This window comes from Nesoenas mayeri (genome assembly GCF_963082525.1).
Source record: "Nesoenas mayeri genome assembly, chromosome: 1".
NCBI classification, from domain to species: Eukaryota; Metazoa; Chordata; class Aves; order Columbiformes; family Columbidae; genus Nesoenas; species Nesoenas mayeri.
The window spans coordinates 33006485-33025371 of NC_137541.1; the positions used below are offsets into that span (position 1 = coordinate 33006485).

Here is an 18887-nt window from a genome sequence, read left to right on the forward strand (position 1 = left end):
TTTATATGTTAATGTTTGTACGTAATTATACATAATTTAAATGTTCAGTTGCGAATACAAACTATTATACTTTTATTTAAAGTCAAGAACTCTTTGGCAGATGAACAAAAAAACCTGACAGTCTATATATATTCTTCTATAAATATATAAATTGATCCTGATATGAACTTGGCTGCAGCTAGTTACCCAAACTTGGGAAAAAAAAAAAAAATTAAAAACCTCTTTGAAAGCTTAATTAGCATATTTTGGCAAAAGGAGAAGATTCCTTAGCACAATACTTAAACAACATGGGGAAATTTGCACTATCAAATACGCATGATAATTTCTGTATCGTACTGCAAACATGACACAAACACCTGGATTAAGGACACATAACTACACTTTTCACAAGTGCTAAGCACTACTGATTCTAAAGGAACGTCATGGGGGCTCTGTAATAGCTTGGCAACCTCTCGATGCAAAAAATATGACATTATTTCATTTTCCTAAAGCAAAATGAAGAATTAGCCCAGATATTAAAATATAGGTAACAGAACAAATACAATATTCTACACGTTTCATTCGCAGACTTACTATACTTTTATTGTCTTATAAACCTAGCTAAACTCATAGCATTAAAAAAATAATCTATTTTGACTTTGTAAACTAACATTAGAGTGACCTGATGAAGGATGAAATGACACAGGAAGGAGTTTCATTCAGAGAGACCATGTTGTAAGCGCAGGGCACTGCTATTTACATCAGGGAACTCCCTACAAGCAATACCCGGTGCAGCATGGGACTTAAGTCACTGCAAGTTTGTGGCCAAGAAAGTGAAATAAAATACTCAGAACAATAAAGAAAGGCTTAAGATTGCAAATCAAGTGTGAATAGCTGCAGTACTAAATATTCCTGAATCAGCAAAAGATGGAAACAAACTGTGCGGTAACTGCATCTACAGAGATATATATCTGAAGCAGAAGTTGCCTGTGACAGTGCTGAAAGCCCCCAGAGAGGGGTTGGTCCCACTCAAATTTATCAGGTTTTCCTCACTCCCTTGCTAGAACTCACATTTTCTTTCATCTCCCTTTTTCTTTCTTCAGCAGGACCACAGGAATTCTTCTGGCCTCTGTACTGTCCTCCAACACATCCAAGAGACCTTTCCCTGGCCTGCAGCTTCCCTGCTCTGCACACAAGCTTGGTAAGGACAAGACTAAGCAGATGAGTTTGCACAACACATTTTAACAGGGCTACCGCAAATGTCCACAGGCTGTACTTTTGCCTCTTCCTAAGGGGTCTGGAGTCTACGCTCACTCTCTGAACAGTATCAGGTTCAGCTCAGCTCAGAACCAGACGCCGCCCCAGCTCTGTGAATCAATTGCTCTTCAACATCATTATCCAGGTAGTTCTGGAAGTTCCAAGATCAAGAACTGACAGAAGATACAGGAGCATAAATATACTCCATTTCTTCTACTTTATCCTAAGCAACTTTAGTTATCCCATTTACAAGAAGATTCTGGGTAAAACAGATCTTATGCTAAGGTTCAACATTCAGAAACAGTAGCAGCTCAGTCTAATTAACTTCTTTTTCTAGTATCTGGAGATTAACAGAGTTATAGATTCCCCTAAGAATTTCAAACACTATCATGTTACTACAAGCAACAGGAACTGATACTTGACTACATTTGATAGCCCTTTATATGTAAACAATCTCAAAAACTGTTTCTCAATAGGTTTTTCAGCTATGTTAGCCACTACTGTAGTTAAACAGTTTAAGATCAATGTTTTAAGTGTGATTTTCAAGTTAGGTGTCCCATCAGCATTTGACCAATGCAGTACGTTTCAGATTTCTTTTTCCTTTCAGTTAGTCTGAAAATAGAGATACTTCCTTTTACCTGGGCAACACAACAGCCTTCAGTGCAATGCTGCTTATCTATCAGCAGTCTGTAATACCAAATCCATATTAAGTAGATCACCAACCGACTGAGAACCATAATTTAAAACCAAGAAATTTTCTCCTTCAAAGTGCATCCGTGAGCATTCATGTGTTTTCACTGCTTTGAAGTACTTGATTTACCTGGGCAGTTTCAACAGATTAGTTAGTTTAAATGTTATTTATTCGGTATTTCTTTCATTTACTACTTAAGTCTTCAGAAAACTTTTTGCAGCATGTATTATATTAAAACACATAAATTGTCACATGTATTGTCTGTCCACACATTCACAGTTGCACAAACTACTTCCCTTTTCGTTTATGCCTATATAAAAGTTAATTAAGGCAACCGCTTACTCAGAGAAATTTCTACGTATTTTTAGCTACCGTTGACTGCCATTTGAATTGGTAAAAATATAAAGATGAAACAGTGCTATGTGACAAGCAAATATTGCTGGCAGACCTGCAATACTGAAAACCCTCCTACTAGTAGCATTTTGCTACTTCGATCTCTACCAAATGTTATGAAGGCATTAGGTTCAGTTTTGCTTTAAGTTAACTAGACCTTCCCCACCCGTGTGCGATACCATCGTTCTTAGTCTACAAAAACTCTCAGAGTTTGAGCCAAATTTAACCAGATCATTTCCGTATATCTGAGCATGGTTCCTTTTTAACATTCAGAACTCTCTCAGTTTTGCATCTCAATCAAACTTTCACACATCCAAGCAGAAAGATGAATCACTCTGGTGTTATTTTGGGGAACATGTACAGCTATAGCGGCAGGGGAAGCGTGCCGTCCACCAGATCACACAAACACAGAGGCAGTCACAAAGTAATGCTGGCAACAGGTGATCTACTAAGCGCAAATATGTTTTTTGCTTTAAAAAAAAAACTTGCACCCGTTTGTGACTTCTGTGCTGCAGACTAACGTTCGCTAGAACCTCAGAACAGTTTTTGACACTAAGGCCCTAATCTGCATTACAGGCATGATAATATAAGAAATGCAGCAAATATTTTTCGCCTGTAAGAAAGAACATGAATTTGATCATCCTTCTAAACGTACTGTTGAAGCATTGCCAACCCCAAGCGTTGAGAACACACAAGTCAGAATGTACAAAGGAATTACAATTTCAAAAGCACTGCAGTTTTGAAATCAAGTGGGAGTGCATTTAGTATTTATTTTTACTTCTCTTTCAGTTGCATTTAGGGTTTTCCTGCTTCATGTTTCATATTTCATTGCACAACTGAAAAACCCTCAACTTCTAAGTGTTTTTAATTTAGAGTTTAGATGATGGTAAAATTCATTGATTTCAAGAGTGGACCTTTGTGAAGAACAGCAAGTATTAGAAAATTACAATAATTACAGATAACATTTTTAAAAGTGTTTAATCAATTTACTTGAGTATTTACAACAATGTTTATGTAGTCCATTTTTCCATCTGTTTTGTTTACTGAGTAGTAATACCATAAAAATAAGTTGAAATGTGGAAGGCACACAACATGTTAGGAGATCTAGGAGGGAAGTGTCATAGTCATTTCCATAAACAAGAGGCTGGTTCTTTTCAATGTAAAAGCTGTTTGTTTGTTTGTTTTAAGATTATCTAAACCAAGCCTGCTAGAGTAGTTAAGTTCCACTAACTGCAGTGAAAATTCTGTGTAAGTGTACAGAAATAGCCTGTAATATTGTACATATGCTTTCCCACCTTCCCTGTACTATTTAGCATTTAATTTCATGCATAAGACCTTTAATTTGTGATTTTATACTGTATCATTGAAGACTGGCCACTTATGGTCTGTACAAAGTAGCAGCATCCTAAAAAACAGCTAGCACACTAGAATGTGATAAAGAATTTTAAAATATTATTCAGTAAGAAGGGGTAGGACTAATACCTTGCAGAATAAATGCCCCTTTTGAAGTGTACATTTGCCATGGCAAGCTGTGCAGTGAAGTCTTCATCCTAACCTATGCAGTTAACTCCTAATACTTTAATTTTTTTTTAATTAAAAATGGTGGAGATTAACTTCACTGAAATTTACTATTGACTTCCTGACCCTTTCTCCTTTTCCAGATGCTCATCCTCTAATTCTTGTGTTTATTTTCAGATTGCACCTATATTATACAATACTGTCTGCAGTCTTAAGAATGAATTTACTCTTTTCTAGTCCATCTAAAAGGCTGTGTTTTCTAAATACACAGGCACACACTACACTCAGGCACATACACACAAAACATGCTAACTTCAGTTTGTGAGGATTTACAGTATAATGTAAGCAGCATTCAGCTAGTGATACTAGTTACTCTAGTCAAACTGTAATGTCACAATTCAAGAGCAGCACAAGCAGAAATGAAAATGGAAATGAGCAAGAGTATTTCACCCATCAGAAAAAAAAATAAATAAAGGGCAGTTAGTGGCACACTGACAAGAGCAATTGTGGCCTGCTCTCCGGATAGGAGCAGTTTGGCAGACAGATAATAAGCACAAAATTTAGTATTAAAGATTCAATTAAAACGTTTGAGACTGAAACACAAGATACAACTATTAAAACAGAAGATTCACTTAGCACCCTTATACTGGGGAAAAAAAAAAGGCAACCAAAACACACACTCTCTTAAAAAAAAAAGGGGGAGGAGGGAGAGGAAGGCAAACAACAACAAACAAAAAAACATTCAACCACTACTACTGAATAGTGACAATTCAGTTACTGGATCCGCACTGTCTGCCTGCAAGAAGGGTAATTACACATTTACACACCAAAATTCATGTATATGATAACTTTTATAAGCAATTCATAATAGTACATGTTTTATTTTACAATTTAAAGAAATTAAAATTGCATTGACAGATACTATACAGAGATCAATATAAAGATTATTTTTTTTTCCTAAATAGCAAGATTGTTTCCCTTTTCCCTCACATTCAGCTCTTCAATAGGCAACAAGAGATCTCTCATAATGCTTAAATATCAGTGTAATTTTTGTACCTTTAAAAATTATCGCTTCCACCAGAAACAGGTCATCACCTTTATTTAATACTATTAAAATGCATGCATATTAATACAGATAAATCAGAAAAAAAGGTCAATTCAAGCCCTTTGTCTACCTCAGAAAAGAGGGGAGCCCCCATCAATATCAAACAACAAAACCGGTGGTGTAACACTAGTATCAGCCTCACAACCTTATCACAGCGGATCTCCAACTATTTCAGCTATAAGCTGAAGAACCAAGCTGTAAGAACCAAGACATCGTTAACGTAAAACAGTAATTATGATCAAGCCGGCATCCCACGACCAGAGTCCAACACAGACATTTTGTACCTTGGTGCTGGATAGTGTTACTTGAAGCATCAGCCTAATAGCCGGTTTATTCATAAGGCACGCACTAAAATGAAACAAACAGTAATTAAGTGCCGGCAGTGACCTAGTTAGCTACACAGAGAGGCAGATCGCCCTGTCATTCATTACAGGTTCGCCGGAATCCGACAGGAGCGCTCCCGGGCTGCGCGGGCAGCGGCGCCTCCCGCCCGGGCAGCCCCGCGCCCGCCGGCCCCGCGCCGCCCGCCGCTCCCCAGCGCCCGGAGCCCCCGGAGCCCTCAGCCGGCAGCGCCCGGGCCCCGGCAGCGCCAAGGCCGCCTGCCCGCGCCTTCCCCTCCCCCGCGCCGCGGCTCCGGCAGCTCCACGCTGGGATAACGCAGCCTCTGACTCGCTCGCTGCTCGCGTCGCCCTTCACCTCCCTCTCCTCCCTCCCCCAACGCGCACACTTGATACAAGTCTCCTCTCGGCGGCGGGAGGGCGGTGAAATCCTTCGCTCTCCTCCCTCCGCTCTCTGTAACGCGAACGAGCCGCCGCCTTCTGTTCCTCAGCCTTGGCCAAGTCGGCGTTTTGTTGACAGGCTCTGCCGGGCACAAAATGGGGCTGCCGCTTCCATGGGCGCCGCCATTTTGTGAGGAGCCGCCGCGCTGGCTGCAGCCGCAGCCTCAGTAGCGGCGGCAGCGGCAGCCCAGGCGCGCCGGAGCGGCGGCCGGGGTCTGTGTAATGGTTGAATAAAGTGACCCCCTCCAGGGAATCCCCAGCTGACGGTTACGTAAGGGACCGTGCGCAATTGCTGTGCTCCGCATGGAAACCCACCTAGCCCTGCTACGCAATTTGCCTATCCTCCCCCCTGCCTCCCACTCCCCTTCCACCCAGAGTGACTCACCTCTGCCGACCGCCCCTCGCCGAGGGGAGACCCCCTGCTTTTAAGGAATTTTTAAGGCATGATTAAAAACCACCGCCCTCTTGTGAAGGAAGGTTTAGCTGTGTTACGTCTGAAAGAGCGATTTAGCCCCTCAATGGCTCGTTCTAAACCTTTCTCGTACACATTATCCTGGCTTTGGGAGTCTTACGCATACTGTTGCTGAAATAGCAGAAACTTGGAGTGTCACAGACTGGAGCTGCAGACCAGGATCTGCTGCAGGTCTAATTTTAGGGGCGGTGGGGGTGGGGGGCTCTTAATGCTACAGTGAATAGACACTATGCATTTCTTACACCGAAATTCATACACTGCATCCACACAGAGAGGGCGACTTTAAATACAGAGTATTTATCGGAAACTGAGGGATTTTTTTTTCCTCCCTCCCCCAAGTGTGAACCCAGGGCAAATGTTACCAAACATCTTACTATATCTCCGTGTCTATGGCTATAATCAAGCTGAAACAGCACTGAAAAGGAAAAAAAAAAAAATCTTCTCTGAAAAAAAAAATATATATTTTATTTCCTGAAGTAAGTTAGTACATGGAGTAAAAAGGAATTATAGTTTTCCTTCTTCAAGTGCTCACTTGGGGCCATAACATGCCATTGATTTTAAAACACAGCTCCATACTGACTTTAATGAGGAGTTCTGCTTTAAAAATTTTAAAAAAAAAGGAGAAAAAAGAAAAAAAAAAACACACGAAAGGCCCAATCCGGCCTCAGATTTCACTATATTGGTTGCAAGGGGCAAATATTCCTCCAGAGTGTCTTAAACTGGAAGCAGCACTAACCTGCAGCTGTTTGCTTGCCAGGGAAGGACAAATGCCCACCTGGGTCACCACCTGCTTCACCTGGGGAGCAAAGGTTCAGGAGAAGGCACCGTTCACCGCTATGGGCCCCCCAAGCAGCACTGGGCTTTGGCTGGTCGGTGTGTAGGTCTTGCCCTGGGCTCCCCTGTGTGGAAAAGAGGTCAGGAAACAAGTGTTTACAAACACTGTGCACACCACAGGCAGAGGGGAAAGCGGCCTGCAGTGCCACTCTGGGCTACTGCTCGCCCAGGGTGAGGGCCAAGACTTTCCTCCTCCATTAATTTTATGCTGTATGTTCCATCCATCAACATATAGCAACATATAGGCCGTTTACGTTGAGTACAGCAGTCCTAAAGCACTTTGATTATAGGCCCTGGTATCTCCAAGAGGAAAAAAAAAAAAAGAATTACGTATGGAGGCAAAGCTCAGGCCCCTGCTGGCAAACCTCGCCAGGGCACCCCCTGCCTGGCACAGCGCTCGGCGCTCTCCTTCGGGGAGTCTGAAATACCTCAGGTTCCGAAATTAGGGGTCCCCTTAGCCCCCCCCCGCCCCCGCAGTGCCATCCGGGGCGACTTCCTGCCCTTGGAAACACCTCGGCCGGGGGGACTCGGAAAGTTTTTCAAAAGTCCAAATCCACTAGTGCCCCCTTCAGTTGTTGTTTTCTCTCCCCTTGAACTCAGGGCGTTGGGTATAGTCCAATTAAAAAAATTCGGCCCCGCTTTCCAAATCCACCTTTCCTGCCCTCCCCCACCCGCCGGCAGCCAGCGGAGAAAGGCCGTTCGGTGCGAGCCTGGCAAGGGAGGGCCCTTTCCCCGGCCCCCGGCCCCGGAACAACCGGTAGTAGTCGTTTTTTTCCTCCCCTCTTCTCCTTCTCCCTCGCCTCTTTCCGCCCGGCTTTGTGTGAAGTTTGCGGCACATTGCAGATGAGCCCTTAGCGGCGAGAGGAGCCTATTGTTCCCCGCCAGGAACTGCTTGCTGGGGCTGTGCTGGCTTTTGCCTTTGGAGCTGCCTTCTGCAGTACCGGGACCGGCCTCCGGGGTCCGCTGTGTTGCGCTCTCGTCCAGGCAGAAGCACGGCGGCCTCAGATCTTTTTGTCTGAGAGAGAAGAGAAGTGAATCCCGCTGCCGCCGCCACCGCCGCCGCCGCCGTAGCTGTACAGTGTGTGTGTGTGAGAGAGGGAGCGAGGGAGCGAGCGAGGGAGAGGGAGATCGCATGGAGCCGCGGCTGTAACACACACACACTGTCAATACCTCACTCCGGCTCCCCCCCCACCCCACCACAACAGTAACCCAATTCATTGTGTGATCCAGCAGCACCATGTTGAGTCTCATGTGCAGGCTGGATCGGTTGGGTTTGTGGTGCTGAGAGAGGCAGCAGCAGCGGGAGGAGGAATTACTGAGAGGTGCCCCTCTCCCTCCCTGCCTCTTTGCCTGTGTGTTGTGTGGAGACAGGACTCGCAATTACCACACTCTCTGGGCTCCCTTATTCCTTTTAAACTTTTTTTTAAACAAGCCCCTCTCCATGGCTGATCCCCGGCCGAGCACGGGCACCTGGGTCTCTTAAAGACAAGGAGGAGCCGGGGATTGTTGTTGTTGTTGTCGGCCGTTTTTTTTTTTTTTTTCAAATTGGATTTTTTTTTTTTTTTACGAGAAGCTTTTTTAATACAAAAATGGCAAATTCGACGGGTAAAAACCACGCAGACCAGCGGAGAAAGGGACTCGCTTTCCTGGACGAGCTGCGGCAGTTTCACCACAGCAGAGGGTGAGGAAAATGGGGAGATGGAACGGGAGGGGGGGAGGCTTTTAAACCGACCAGATCCAACTTCCAGCCCCTTCCCTGAAGGACACGGCAGCCCCAGCGAGGGGAGAAAAGGGGGCAGAGCTGACAAGTTGTGGTGTTTTGTGTGTATCTCCTCTGGCAGGTCTCCTTTTAAGAAGATCCCCGTGGTGGGTGGGAAGGAGCTGGATCTTCACGCTCTCTATACCAGAGTCACCACTTTAGGCGGATTTGGGAAGGTGAGTGGAAGTTTTAATTTGGGTTTCCCTCCCACTAACCTCTTCCCAAAAGTCTCCTCTGACCCCCGGGGGCGGCGGGGGGAGCCAGGGTGGCCGAGAACCGACCTATTTAAAGCCGGTTAGAGAAGGTGGGGGGTGGAAGAAGGAAGCGAGCAGGCAGGCAGGTTGGTGGCTTGGCCTTGTCGGCGGAGCGATTAAGGGAGATCCGGGGGTACGGAGCACACCCCGCCCGTGCCTCCTCCGGAGCCCCTCGCCCCTGCCCCCCTTCCCCGGGAAAAGGCGAGGGGGGAGCAGAGAGCTCCGGTGAGCGAGAGGCAGTTTTCTTTCGCTTGTGGTGGCAGCTCAGTGTGTGTCTCTCTCTCTCTCTCTCACAGAGACGGAGAGTCTGAGTGCAGTTTTAGTGCAACTCAAAATTAGCGGGCATGTTTAACATCGATAATCGGCACGGAGCATGGGCTAGGAAACGATCCTCGCAGCCGGGGGGGGCCGGGCGCTGCCCTCCGAGCCCTTCCCGGGGAAAAATAACAAAAGGGGCACCCAAGACGGTGTGTAATCAAATAGCCATCTTTAGGCTTCAAGGCTAGGGACAGAAATGTAGGCCTCAAAAGAAAGGCCTCTCTGTGTCTGTGGATCTGTCTTGGGGGGACCCCCCGGGCCGGCGCCCCCGCGCCCCGCAGGCCAGGGGGCGCCCCCGCCAACACTTCCCCGCATTATTTTAAACTTCTTTGGGTTTTTAACGGACCGCGGCAGGATTTAAAAGGGGGCGACAGAGGGACTCCCGATTGGTTATTGTCCAGGCAGTAAAAACAAAAACAAACAAACCCCAAAACAATACAAACCCTCCTGGCCGCCCCCCCCCCCGCCTCCCGAAAAAAAATAACGTATATATTAAAAAAAATAAAGTAAAATACCGGTGAGAAGCGGGATTATTCCCGAAGGGGAAATACTACCGACTGACAGTAAAATATGTACTCCTAAATCCCATACACATTCGTGTTTATTTCTTTTTGTATATTTATCTATTTGCTTCATGGCAGCTTGTGTTTTTTTGTGATGTTCGCTGTCAACGACATGTTTATGTGTACGTTGTGTATCTCGGCCTGTGTGTTGTTTTTGACAGGTATCAGAGAAGAATCAGTGGGGAGAAATTGTAGAGGAGTTTAACTTTCCCAGAAGTTGTTCTAACGCTGCCTTCGCTTTAAAACAGTATTACTTGCGGTGAGTGCTATCAAGCTGTTGCAGTAGTATTTTTGAGTGTGGGATTATATTTGGGTTTTAGTGTGTGCAATAATAAAAATATCCCTACCCTTTAAAAATGTTACAAAATAAACCAGAAAGGACTTGTAATTCCTTACTGGTCTGGTGCATTCATCAGTTAAAGGTAATTCTATCTTGTAGTTATTTTATTTGTATTTTACATCTGCAAGCCTTAAACTTTGAAGGGATCCTAAGTATGTAAACAATATATGTCAGAGCCATTTTTATTAATTGTTTTAGAACGACGGTACTAAAGGACTGTTACTAAGAGATCATGTTATTGTAGTTACAGAAACTTAGCTTAATTTTTGGAGCACTGAAATGTGTTGATACATGTAAACTTGTTTACTGCTCAGTGGGGTCAGATATTGAATGAAAATGCGTCTGCAGGAAGGTAGACTGCTTTGGATAAATTATATTGTTATCAGTTACTAGCAGCATGCAATATTTTTTTTTGTTTTAGAGTACAAAGAGCTAAATAATTTTTGTATTTCTTGAAAAATAGTAGATTTCTACAGGTTTTTTTAAAATAACATTACATTCTTTGAAATGATACAGGTTATTTTTTATGATGCAGATTTTTTTTAATGTGGCATGGAGTTCATATGGAATATTTTATATTGCTGTGTGTGGTACTGTTCAGTAACTGGATGACTTTAAAAAATTATTAACTTCTGGTGATTATTTTTTGTGGGAAAGATTTTAGAATTGTTGCATATATAGTGCTTTTAGATGCTATACATAGCCAATCATGTTTCATTTAGAATCAAGTTTTATGTACATTGGTTAAGGAATGTAATATTCTGTTTCTGAGTTGTAGAAATGATATTTTTATTTGCAAATAATGATAATATAAATATGCAATAGGTACAAAAGATGTATTGGCTTTTGGATTTCTGTTTTGGTGATCTGACTACACATAAGCTTTATCTGTTTCTGGTTTGGCCTTCTGAATTAGGAAATGCAGTAATTGTACAGGTGCACTTTCTATTGGTTGTCCTAGATTGACTTCCAGCTTGAAGCTGTAGAGTTCATAGCACAGTGGAGCAGTTATTGAGTTACAATGATGTCTGGAAGACCTTAGTCAGATATCTGTAGTTACTGAATTTTTCTTTTTTTGGTGGTGACATGACTGCTTTAAGATCTAGACCAAGAAAAGAAATTACCATTGTTAATAGCTTTAGCAAAGTTTATGATTGCTAGCAGGCCTAGGACTGATAGTGGGAAGCTCACTTTAGGATGTCCTCTGATATGGATTTTTTTTCTCTCTACTTCATAGTATTGAGATGGTGTTGCTGGAGATTTATTGGATCATAGAAAGCAGTTTGTTGCTTTTTGAGATTTTCTGTTGGACCATGTAGTCTATTATTTGACTAGATTTTACATATAATTTGCAAAATGATAGGTTTTTGATTTTTACCCTTTCCTTTTCCATATTTTGTAAGTGTTTGAATGGCCTAACTTTTTGCAGTAGAAGGTTGTATGTCATTTGTGTTTTCATCTGTATTTTGAAAGCATTTATATGCTGTGACAGTTAACACAATTAATGCTAATTTAGCCTTCTAATGACTATTAATTTTTAATAGATACTACTTTTAAATTTAGAATCAGGCATACAAAAAATTTATTTTTATTATTAGCATGCTGGTATTGACATTATTTAAAATGCAATTGCTGAAAATATGTATAAATGATTACATGCAAATAATTGAAAAGCTTTTTATTTATTTGGAATTTAGAAAAAAGCTGATAAACAGTTAAGAAAAAGAATCTTTTAAAATGTCTGTTTTATCATAATCTCTGTGATTTACTTAGGCTATTCTGAAATAAACTGTCAAGGTTGTTTTGGGGTGCATTGGTTTTTAGTGTTGTGGTTTTTGTTGTTGTATTTGGTTTGTGTTTTGTTTTGTTGGGTTTTTTTTAAATTACTGCTTTACTCACTGTTGCTTCCCACATAATCTAAGTTTGATGTGAACTGTTTCCCAGCTGACTTCATCTCCTTCCATGTGCAGTAATAAGACTATATACACGTGTATCTTTGCTAGCTTAACGTTTGTTTAGCATTAACGTAGAAGGTTTATGGGGGTGAATTAGTTATAGGGAAAGAAAAAATGCTCTGCCGGTAAATTTGTAAAAAGGGTCTTGTTTATCTGTGTTGAAGAACATAACCTGAGGTTTCTTATAGGGCTGGATTTTCATGAACTTGCTGAGCAATTATCCTTGGGAAAAAAAATGTTCCTTTGGAGTCTCAAGTATGACTATAATGTTGGCCTCACTGTTGTAATGACTTTGCAAACAAAGCCAAACAAATTGAGGCCTATCAACTTTTATATAAATTTTTATTCAATTGTATGCTGTGTGTCCTGTGAAGTGCGGGATCTGCGTGGCAGATGGGATCCTGTTGAATTCAGAGCGATTCAGTGGTGTGCAGCTACATGCGCGCATTCGCAGATTTGGATTTGTGATGGTTTGTGATGAAAGTTGCTTCTTTCTATGAAACATCTGGCATAACATGTTAACTGAGATAAGATCTCAAGCTACATGGGCCACTTGCTCATTTTGCTGCGTTATCTCTATTAATGCTGTCATTTTGACTTAAAATGACCATGTAAATGATATAGAAAGTTGAATTCTGTGACATCAGTAGTCCAGTTGGCTTGATCAAACCAAATGTTCTGTAAAACAGTCATTGAGTTATGGTTTTTCTAGGCAGTTGTGAGGTGTATCTTTTTTGTTTAAATAACTTTTTCATTTTGACTGCTGTGGAATTCTGCTGGCTATCTCTGGGAATGCATGTTAGGCTTCATTAAAGATGTGAATTGTTTAAAATTCTGATATAATTCTTATAGGCCTTATCACAGGTGATATTCCAATATATGACAGACAATCCTATCTACCCCTTCTCTCTTCTACTGCCCTCTCTTTTTTTCTTGTTGAAAAAAGTTATTTGTAATAAGGGAAGTCTGAACCATTCAAACTTTGTGCCTGTGTTGCTTTGGGCTGTCTGACAGGTGAAGTAATTTATGCACTGTGGTTCTTAGTGAGCAGTCAAAAGCCACAGTGCCGATAACCATTGATAGACTGTACTTGTTAATGTAGTTCTCTAAGTCTCTACAGCATCAGAGAGTGTAATTCCCTTGGATGTAGTGCAAATTAGATGTTTCATCTCAGTTGAGGTGAATTAGTAAAGCGTTTTCTAAATGTTACTCTAAAGATTGTAATGTTAATGAAAATATTTTAGTATGGGTTAATAAATGTAAACATCAGTAATGCGGGCATGCTTTTACGTTTTTGTTAGCTGGTAAACATACAGTAGGTGAAAAGAAAGTTAACATGAAATATGGCCTGTTTTTTATGTTAATGGTTGATTAGGTTACAGTCCTACAAAGAATTGGGCTGATGTGACTTCACATTAGCGTAAGGTTCTGCTGGTTTTCATGTGAGCTTAGGCGATATGTTTATTTCTGTTGTGGGTCTTCATCTATTCTTGGGCAGTGAGAGACCTTGTAAACTAAATGTGCAAATGAAATATGCCTAACTGAATTAAAAATAAGTTTGTTTTTATCTGCATGAAGGGAAATTATGTGAAAGGACTAAGTGTTGGGTAAAATAAGTTTAAGTCTCAGTTCTGCAGAGTATTTCTGAAAGGTAGGAAGCAGGTGTGCATTGTAAGCTTCTGGTAAAGGCAGCAGAAATGAGTTAATATTTGTTACTGGTGAATAAGAATTTGCTGTTGTAAATAGTGGGGAGGTAAGAGGAAGTCAAGTAGAGAGAAAAGAAGTCAGTTCATAAATGAGAAGTTGCATAAAGTTATTATAAAGACAAGGCCTTATGCTGAATTTCCTGAAATTCCATATATAGTAGGATGAAAAAGTGTAAGCAATTAAAAATAATGTCCATATGAAATAGTTATTGATGACAAATAGGGGGGTGTTCTTGAAAGATCTGAAGATATTAATGCCATTTGATCTTCAGAAATGGAATAATAGTCTTGATTTCTTTAAAGAAAAAAAAAAAAAAAAAAAAAAGGAAAAAAACCCCACAAAGTATGAGCTGAAGAACTAGATAAATTTAAGGGATTCTATTTCTAGTAGAAGAATGGCAGAAAAAAGTAGAGAAACAATAATAAGCAGCCTGGAATTTTCCAAGCAGAATTACTTTAAAATAGTTTTTTTTTCCTTTTCTTTCTCAGTGTTTAAAATTAGGATCTGATACTGCAACAGCATCTGCACATAGATCAGTGAGTATGGAGAAGTACAGGACTGGTTTGCTTGCCAGATCTGATTGCAGGTTCAAGGCCCCAATAGAGGAAGAGAAAGTTGTAGCTGTAGTAATATTTTACATATTTTCTAAAATTCAAATACATGTCAAAATCTCTCATTAACAAATTATTTATGTATATGGATAGTCATCTGAGTAAAAAATTTGGTGAAGGACTATAAACAAAAATAGAACAAAGTATAAAATAATAGATTTGGTGAGTCACAGCAGTTTTAGGTGCTAAAAGAGTAACATCAGTGCTTACATATGCACGTAGTAATACAAATTTAGTCATTTTAGGCATATTTTGTGTCTGGATTGATTAACTTTACGAGGAGGTGAATAGTACACTTGTGACATTAGCAGATGATGATAAAGCGGGCAGAGTTAAACACAAGTCAGGGCAGAAAAGAAAATATTATCTAAAGAAATTAGGCACATTGTTGGAAAATACAAATGAGATTTAGTTTGGAAAATGCAAGCTAAAACAGTCAAGGGACAGTAATCCAGAACAGGTATTCATTGTGAGGGAATAACCTGGAAAGCAGTATCGCTGAAAAAGGGATAGGAGTGATACCACAGGCCTGATAATCCTGTCAGTTTTGTGCACCCAGCTCCCTTTCATATGAAAGGGATTTCTGCATGCTTCTGACAGGCAGAACAGGCCCCAGTTTGCAATATAGACTTTGCAAAAATCAGAACGAGTTTTAAGTTGTGTCCACAGAGGCATTGAACAAGTAGGTGATGAGTTTTTGTATGAGATTGTGGGACTGTCTGGAGTACTGTTTGACTTTCAGAGCCTTTGCAACAGGTGGGGCAACTTAACAGAAGCTTAGAGAAGAGCAACAACATGTTAAGAAGGCTGGAGGGACTAATTGATTTAAGAAAAGATTTGAGAAATTAGTGTTTTGCTTGGCTAAATGAACATTTTGTGTGAGAAGGGGAAATGGTATCTTACAAGCACTTAGAAGGGCCTAAATACTTAAAAGGGAGATTAATTTTAAATAAAATAAGAGGCTGCGATAAAATGTAAGCTGAGGTGAATCTGAGGGAGAAAATCCAGAGCAGATAGCAGCACAAAAGCCCCCGTGATATACTTGTATATCTACTGAATAGTATGCTGAGCAGAGTAGGGGGAAAATCCAGCCAGTGGTCATTGGGAACTAGGCTGGTCAGGACACTAATACATGTGCAATAGGTAACAAGCCAGGGCTGGCAGAGAAATGGACCAGATGACCTTACAGGTTCTGTCCATCCCTGAATAGCACTGTAATGAAGGCTTTCATCTTGCATAGCTACAGACTTTTATTGCAACACTACAGACTTCACCCACGGAATCTGTTGTGTTTAAATTTTGTCACCAATCTTAGTTATTGGCAAGACAGGAAACAAATACATGGATGACATTTTTATTATTTTTTAAAATTATTTCCCCCCATCAACATAATAATTGTAATGTGTGTTTCAGTTAGATGTCTGAGGCCTTGCTTTTAAGTCTGAAGCAGATATTTTACATAGTTGGAGGGGAAATTTTAGTTGTATTGTAATCATACAGTCAACATATTCATAATCGGGACTAGTTACTCTTCATGCTATAAAGCTTTATTTCAGGGTATTAAATATGTTGTCTGTTAAAACCTTAGAATGTATCTCAATGGAAGTTATTTATTTTGATGGATGTTGTCAGAGTTCCTGGGAATTTGCTGACAAGAAAATATAACTTCTATAATACAAAATTTGTATTAGGCCTTTTCTGAGGAGAGCAAGCAACAGGTGAGAGGAAACATAACTACCTTAAAATTGCCCTTTCTTAGAGTTATGTTGTGATACTAGTCACTATGCAGAGTTTGGCCTCTATCAGTTTCTGCACTTTTCCTTCAGAGAGTAAACTCCTCTTTACTGCTGAAAAATGTAATGAAAAATTAGTGTAATGAATGTTAACATATTTTCTCTTCCTGATTATTTTTCTGCAAGCTTTTTGTTAGAAATGACCTAAATCACTGCTGCTAAGCTGAAATATGTTGATTTATTTGGGGAGGGGTAAATGTTGTTCTTCAGTTTTAATACAGAATTCTGATTGTTTAACTTGAAAGCTTATCTAGCCAGATGTTAGAACTAATAACCTGCAAAGACCAAGTTCCTGGCAACGCTGTCGTAACTGGGATGACTTGTAGGACCTACTGAATCTTCTAATAATTGGTGGAAAGTTTATATGTTAAGACCATTTCCAAATCTTCAACTGAAAATATAAAATTAGTTTATGCTTTAAAATTATTAATAGCTGTGGTAATGTCTTAGGTTTGAATAAATGGTAAGCATATTACAACAAGATCAAGAATGCATATGGAATGCAAAGATATTTATTCTTTCCTTATGAAGTGGAATAAGCATGCACTAAGAAATGAAGTTTCAGTCTAGTTTTGGGTTGGTGTTTTTGTTTGTTTGTTTGTTTGAATTTCTTTTAGAGCTATGAGGCTTTAATTACCTTGTTTATTTTTATTTGCAGTTAAAGCTCAATAGATAAGACTTTCATACTCTTTCTTTCCTAACCCCTTCCTCACGTTCCTGAGTAATGAAATAGAGAAGTATAATTTGTTAAGTTTTACAGGTGAGGCATTAGAGATGCACAGAGGTTTGGACTGTTACTTTGAGAGTGCATGTCAAATAGGAATAAAATCCAAATACAGTAAAGCCTTTTTAAAAAATAATGCTAGAATCCAGTTCTGACAGGCAAAATTCTTTTTCCTGAGCCTTAGTTAAACCACCCGTAAAAGGGGGCTACTAGGCTACTATTATTTACTATCTTTTAAAATTTCTCTTTAATCAATAGCTGAGGAAGCACTGTTTGAAAAATAAAACAGGAGAATGTTATGTTCTGTGAATTGTAAAACTGAAAACTAAGTATGTAACAGATTATGAGAATGGATTGTTTGTGTTTTGTTTTGCTGTGCTTTGTTTTAAAATGCTTGTTCAGAGTGTCAGAGTGGTGTCCTGCAGCTCAAACTGGACTACTTGGAGTAACTGTAGTATCAGACCACATTATTAAAGACATATACTTCATAGGGGGAGTTTGGTATAGGCCAGAGATCCCATCACGTGATCTTGTTTCTGGTTATTTATTCTGCGGCCTTAGTTAAATCATTTGCCATCTTTTTATTCATATTTATAAAGTGGGTATACTGATGTTTGTTTACCTATCTCATAGAGAAGTGTGAGACTCTAAGCTCTTTAATGCAGGGATTGTGTCTCTTCATGCTTCTATGTCATATCTTAAATATTTGAAAATGAATATAGATTAGGAATATATGAGGAAAATAAAACTATTCATAAGCCTGCTTGCCCTCTGCAGTGTTGAGAAGCAGAAAATGTAGCATAGATGCGAATAAGAACAATCTTTATTCCTTAGGGAATAAATAAACTTGGGATACCTAAGCACAGAAATATTGGAACGGTTGAAAGAAAGAAGCTTATCTTAAGGAAGGATAATAAAACAGCAAGATGGTACCCAGAATAGTGAGCTTAGGCTTTGCCTGAGGTACTAGATTAGTGAGCTAGGTATCAGATCTAAAATACAGTCTCCTTGGAGCAATGAGTTCAAGTCAAAGCAGACCTGAATTAGATTTTCAGCAACAAGGTAGTGACACTGAGTTCTTTACTTTTTTGTTTTCCTATCTTTAAACTGAATGTGCATGCATTTACTTTAACTCCAGATAAATTGTATCAAGCCTGCTATGCTGCAAGAGGGATTGCATACTATTATAATGGAGTAGAGTTCTGTTGAATGATGCACTGGACCATGTTTGTCTGCAAGACTGAACTGTGTTCATACTGTTTTCCTTTTTTATTGGTGTAGGAGGAGCAACTGTTCAGATTAGTAGTCTTTTAGAATAATTTACACTCTTACTTGACAGTCCGTAGCTGCCTAAACTACATAAAAATCCAGTGAAGTAAGGTGATCATTCTGATTCAGAGAGACCTTTTGTCTTACCATGTTTGCTGGACTTTTCGTATGTTTGTTTGCTGAAGTTTAGATGGGTCACACTTGTGGCTGCATGCATTTCTCCATTGTTACGTGCAGAGACGTCTGCTGGCTGGCCTCTGCCACCCAGTCCAAAGGTTGCTATGCATCCATGATAAACCGCATTTAGAGATTCTCAGCTCTGTAAATCACTAAATCATATGACTAACTTCGAGTAGCTCTGTTAAAAGTTCTTTGGAGAAGTGCTATAACAATGTGTATTACTAGAACGGAATGTGTTGGGGTAACTTTTCATTTGGGATACATCTCAGGGACTTAAGCTAAATGAAAATAGTTTACTTTGGGGGTAAATCTGGCATGTTATGAGTGTGTTAACAATGATTATAGTGTAGGATAGGTGTACAACTGTGTGTGCAGTTTGTTTGCTT

At 40.2% G+C, this 18887-nt stretch overlaps 1 protein-coding gene across 2 annotated transcripts in view; it reads left to right on the forward strand.

The window, feature by feature from the left end:
• Window positions 1–8294: 8294 nt before the first annotated feature.
• Window positions 8295–18887, forward strand: part of ARID2 (AT-rich interaction domain 2) — a 102664-nt gene continuing 92071 nt past the window's right edge. The window contains exons 1-3 of one of the 2 annotated variants that reach the window (XM_080340939.1): window positions 8295–8709; window positions 8870–8963; window positions 10084–10181. In XM_080340939.1, coding sequence (XP_080197065.1) covers window positions 8618–8709; window positions 8870–8963; window positions 10084–10181 — 284 coding nt within the window. In that variant the 5' untranslated portion in view covers window positions 8295–8617. Of the gene's footprint in view, window positions 8710–8869; window positions 8964–10083; window positions 10182–18887 lie in introns of those variants that run through there. The other variant, XM_080340938.1, reaches the window with a different exon arrangement.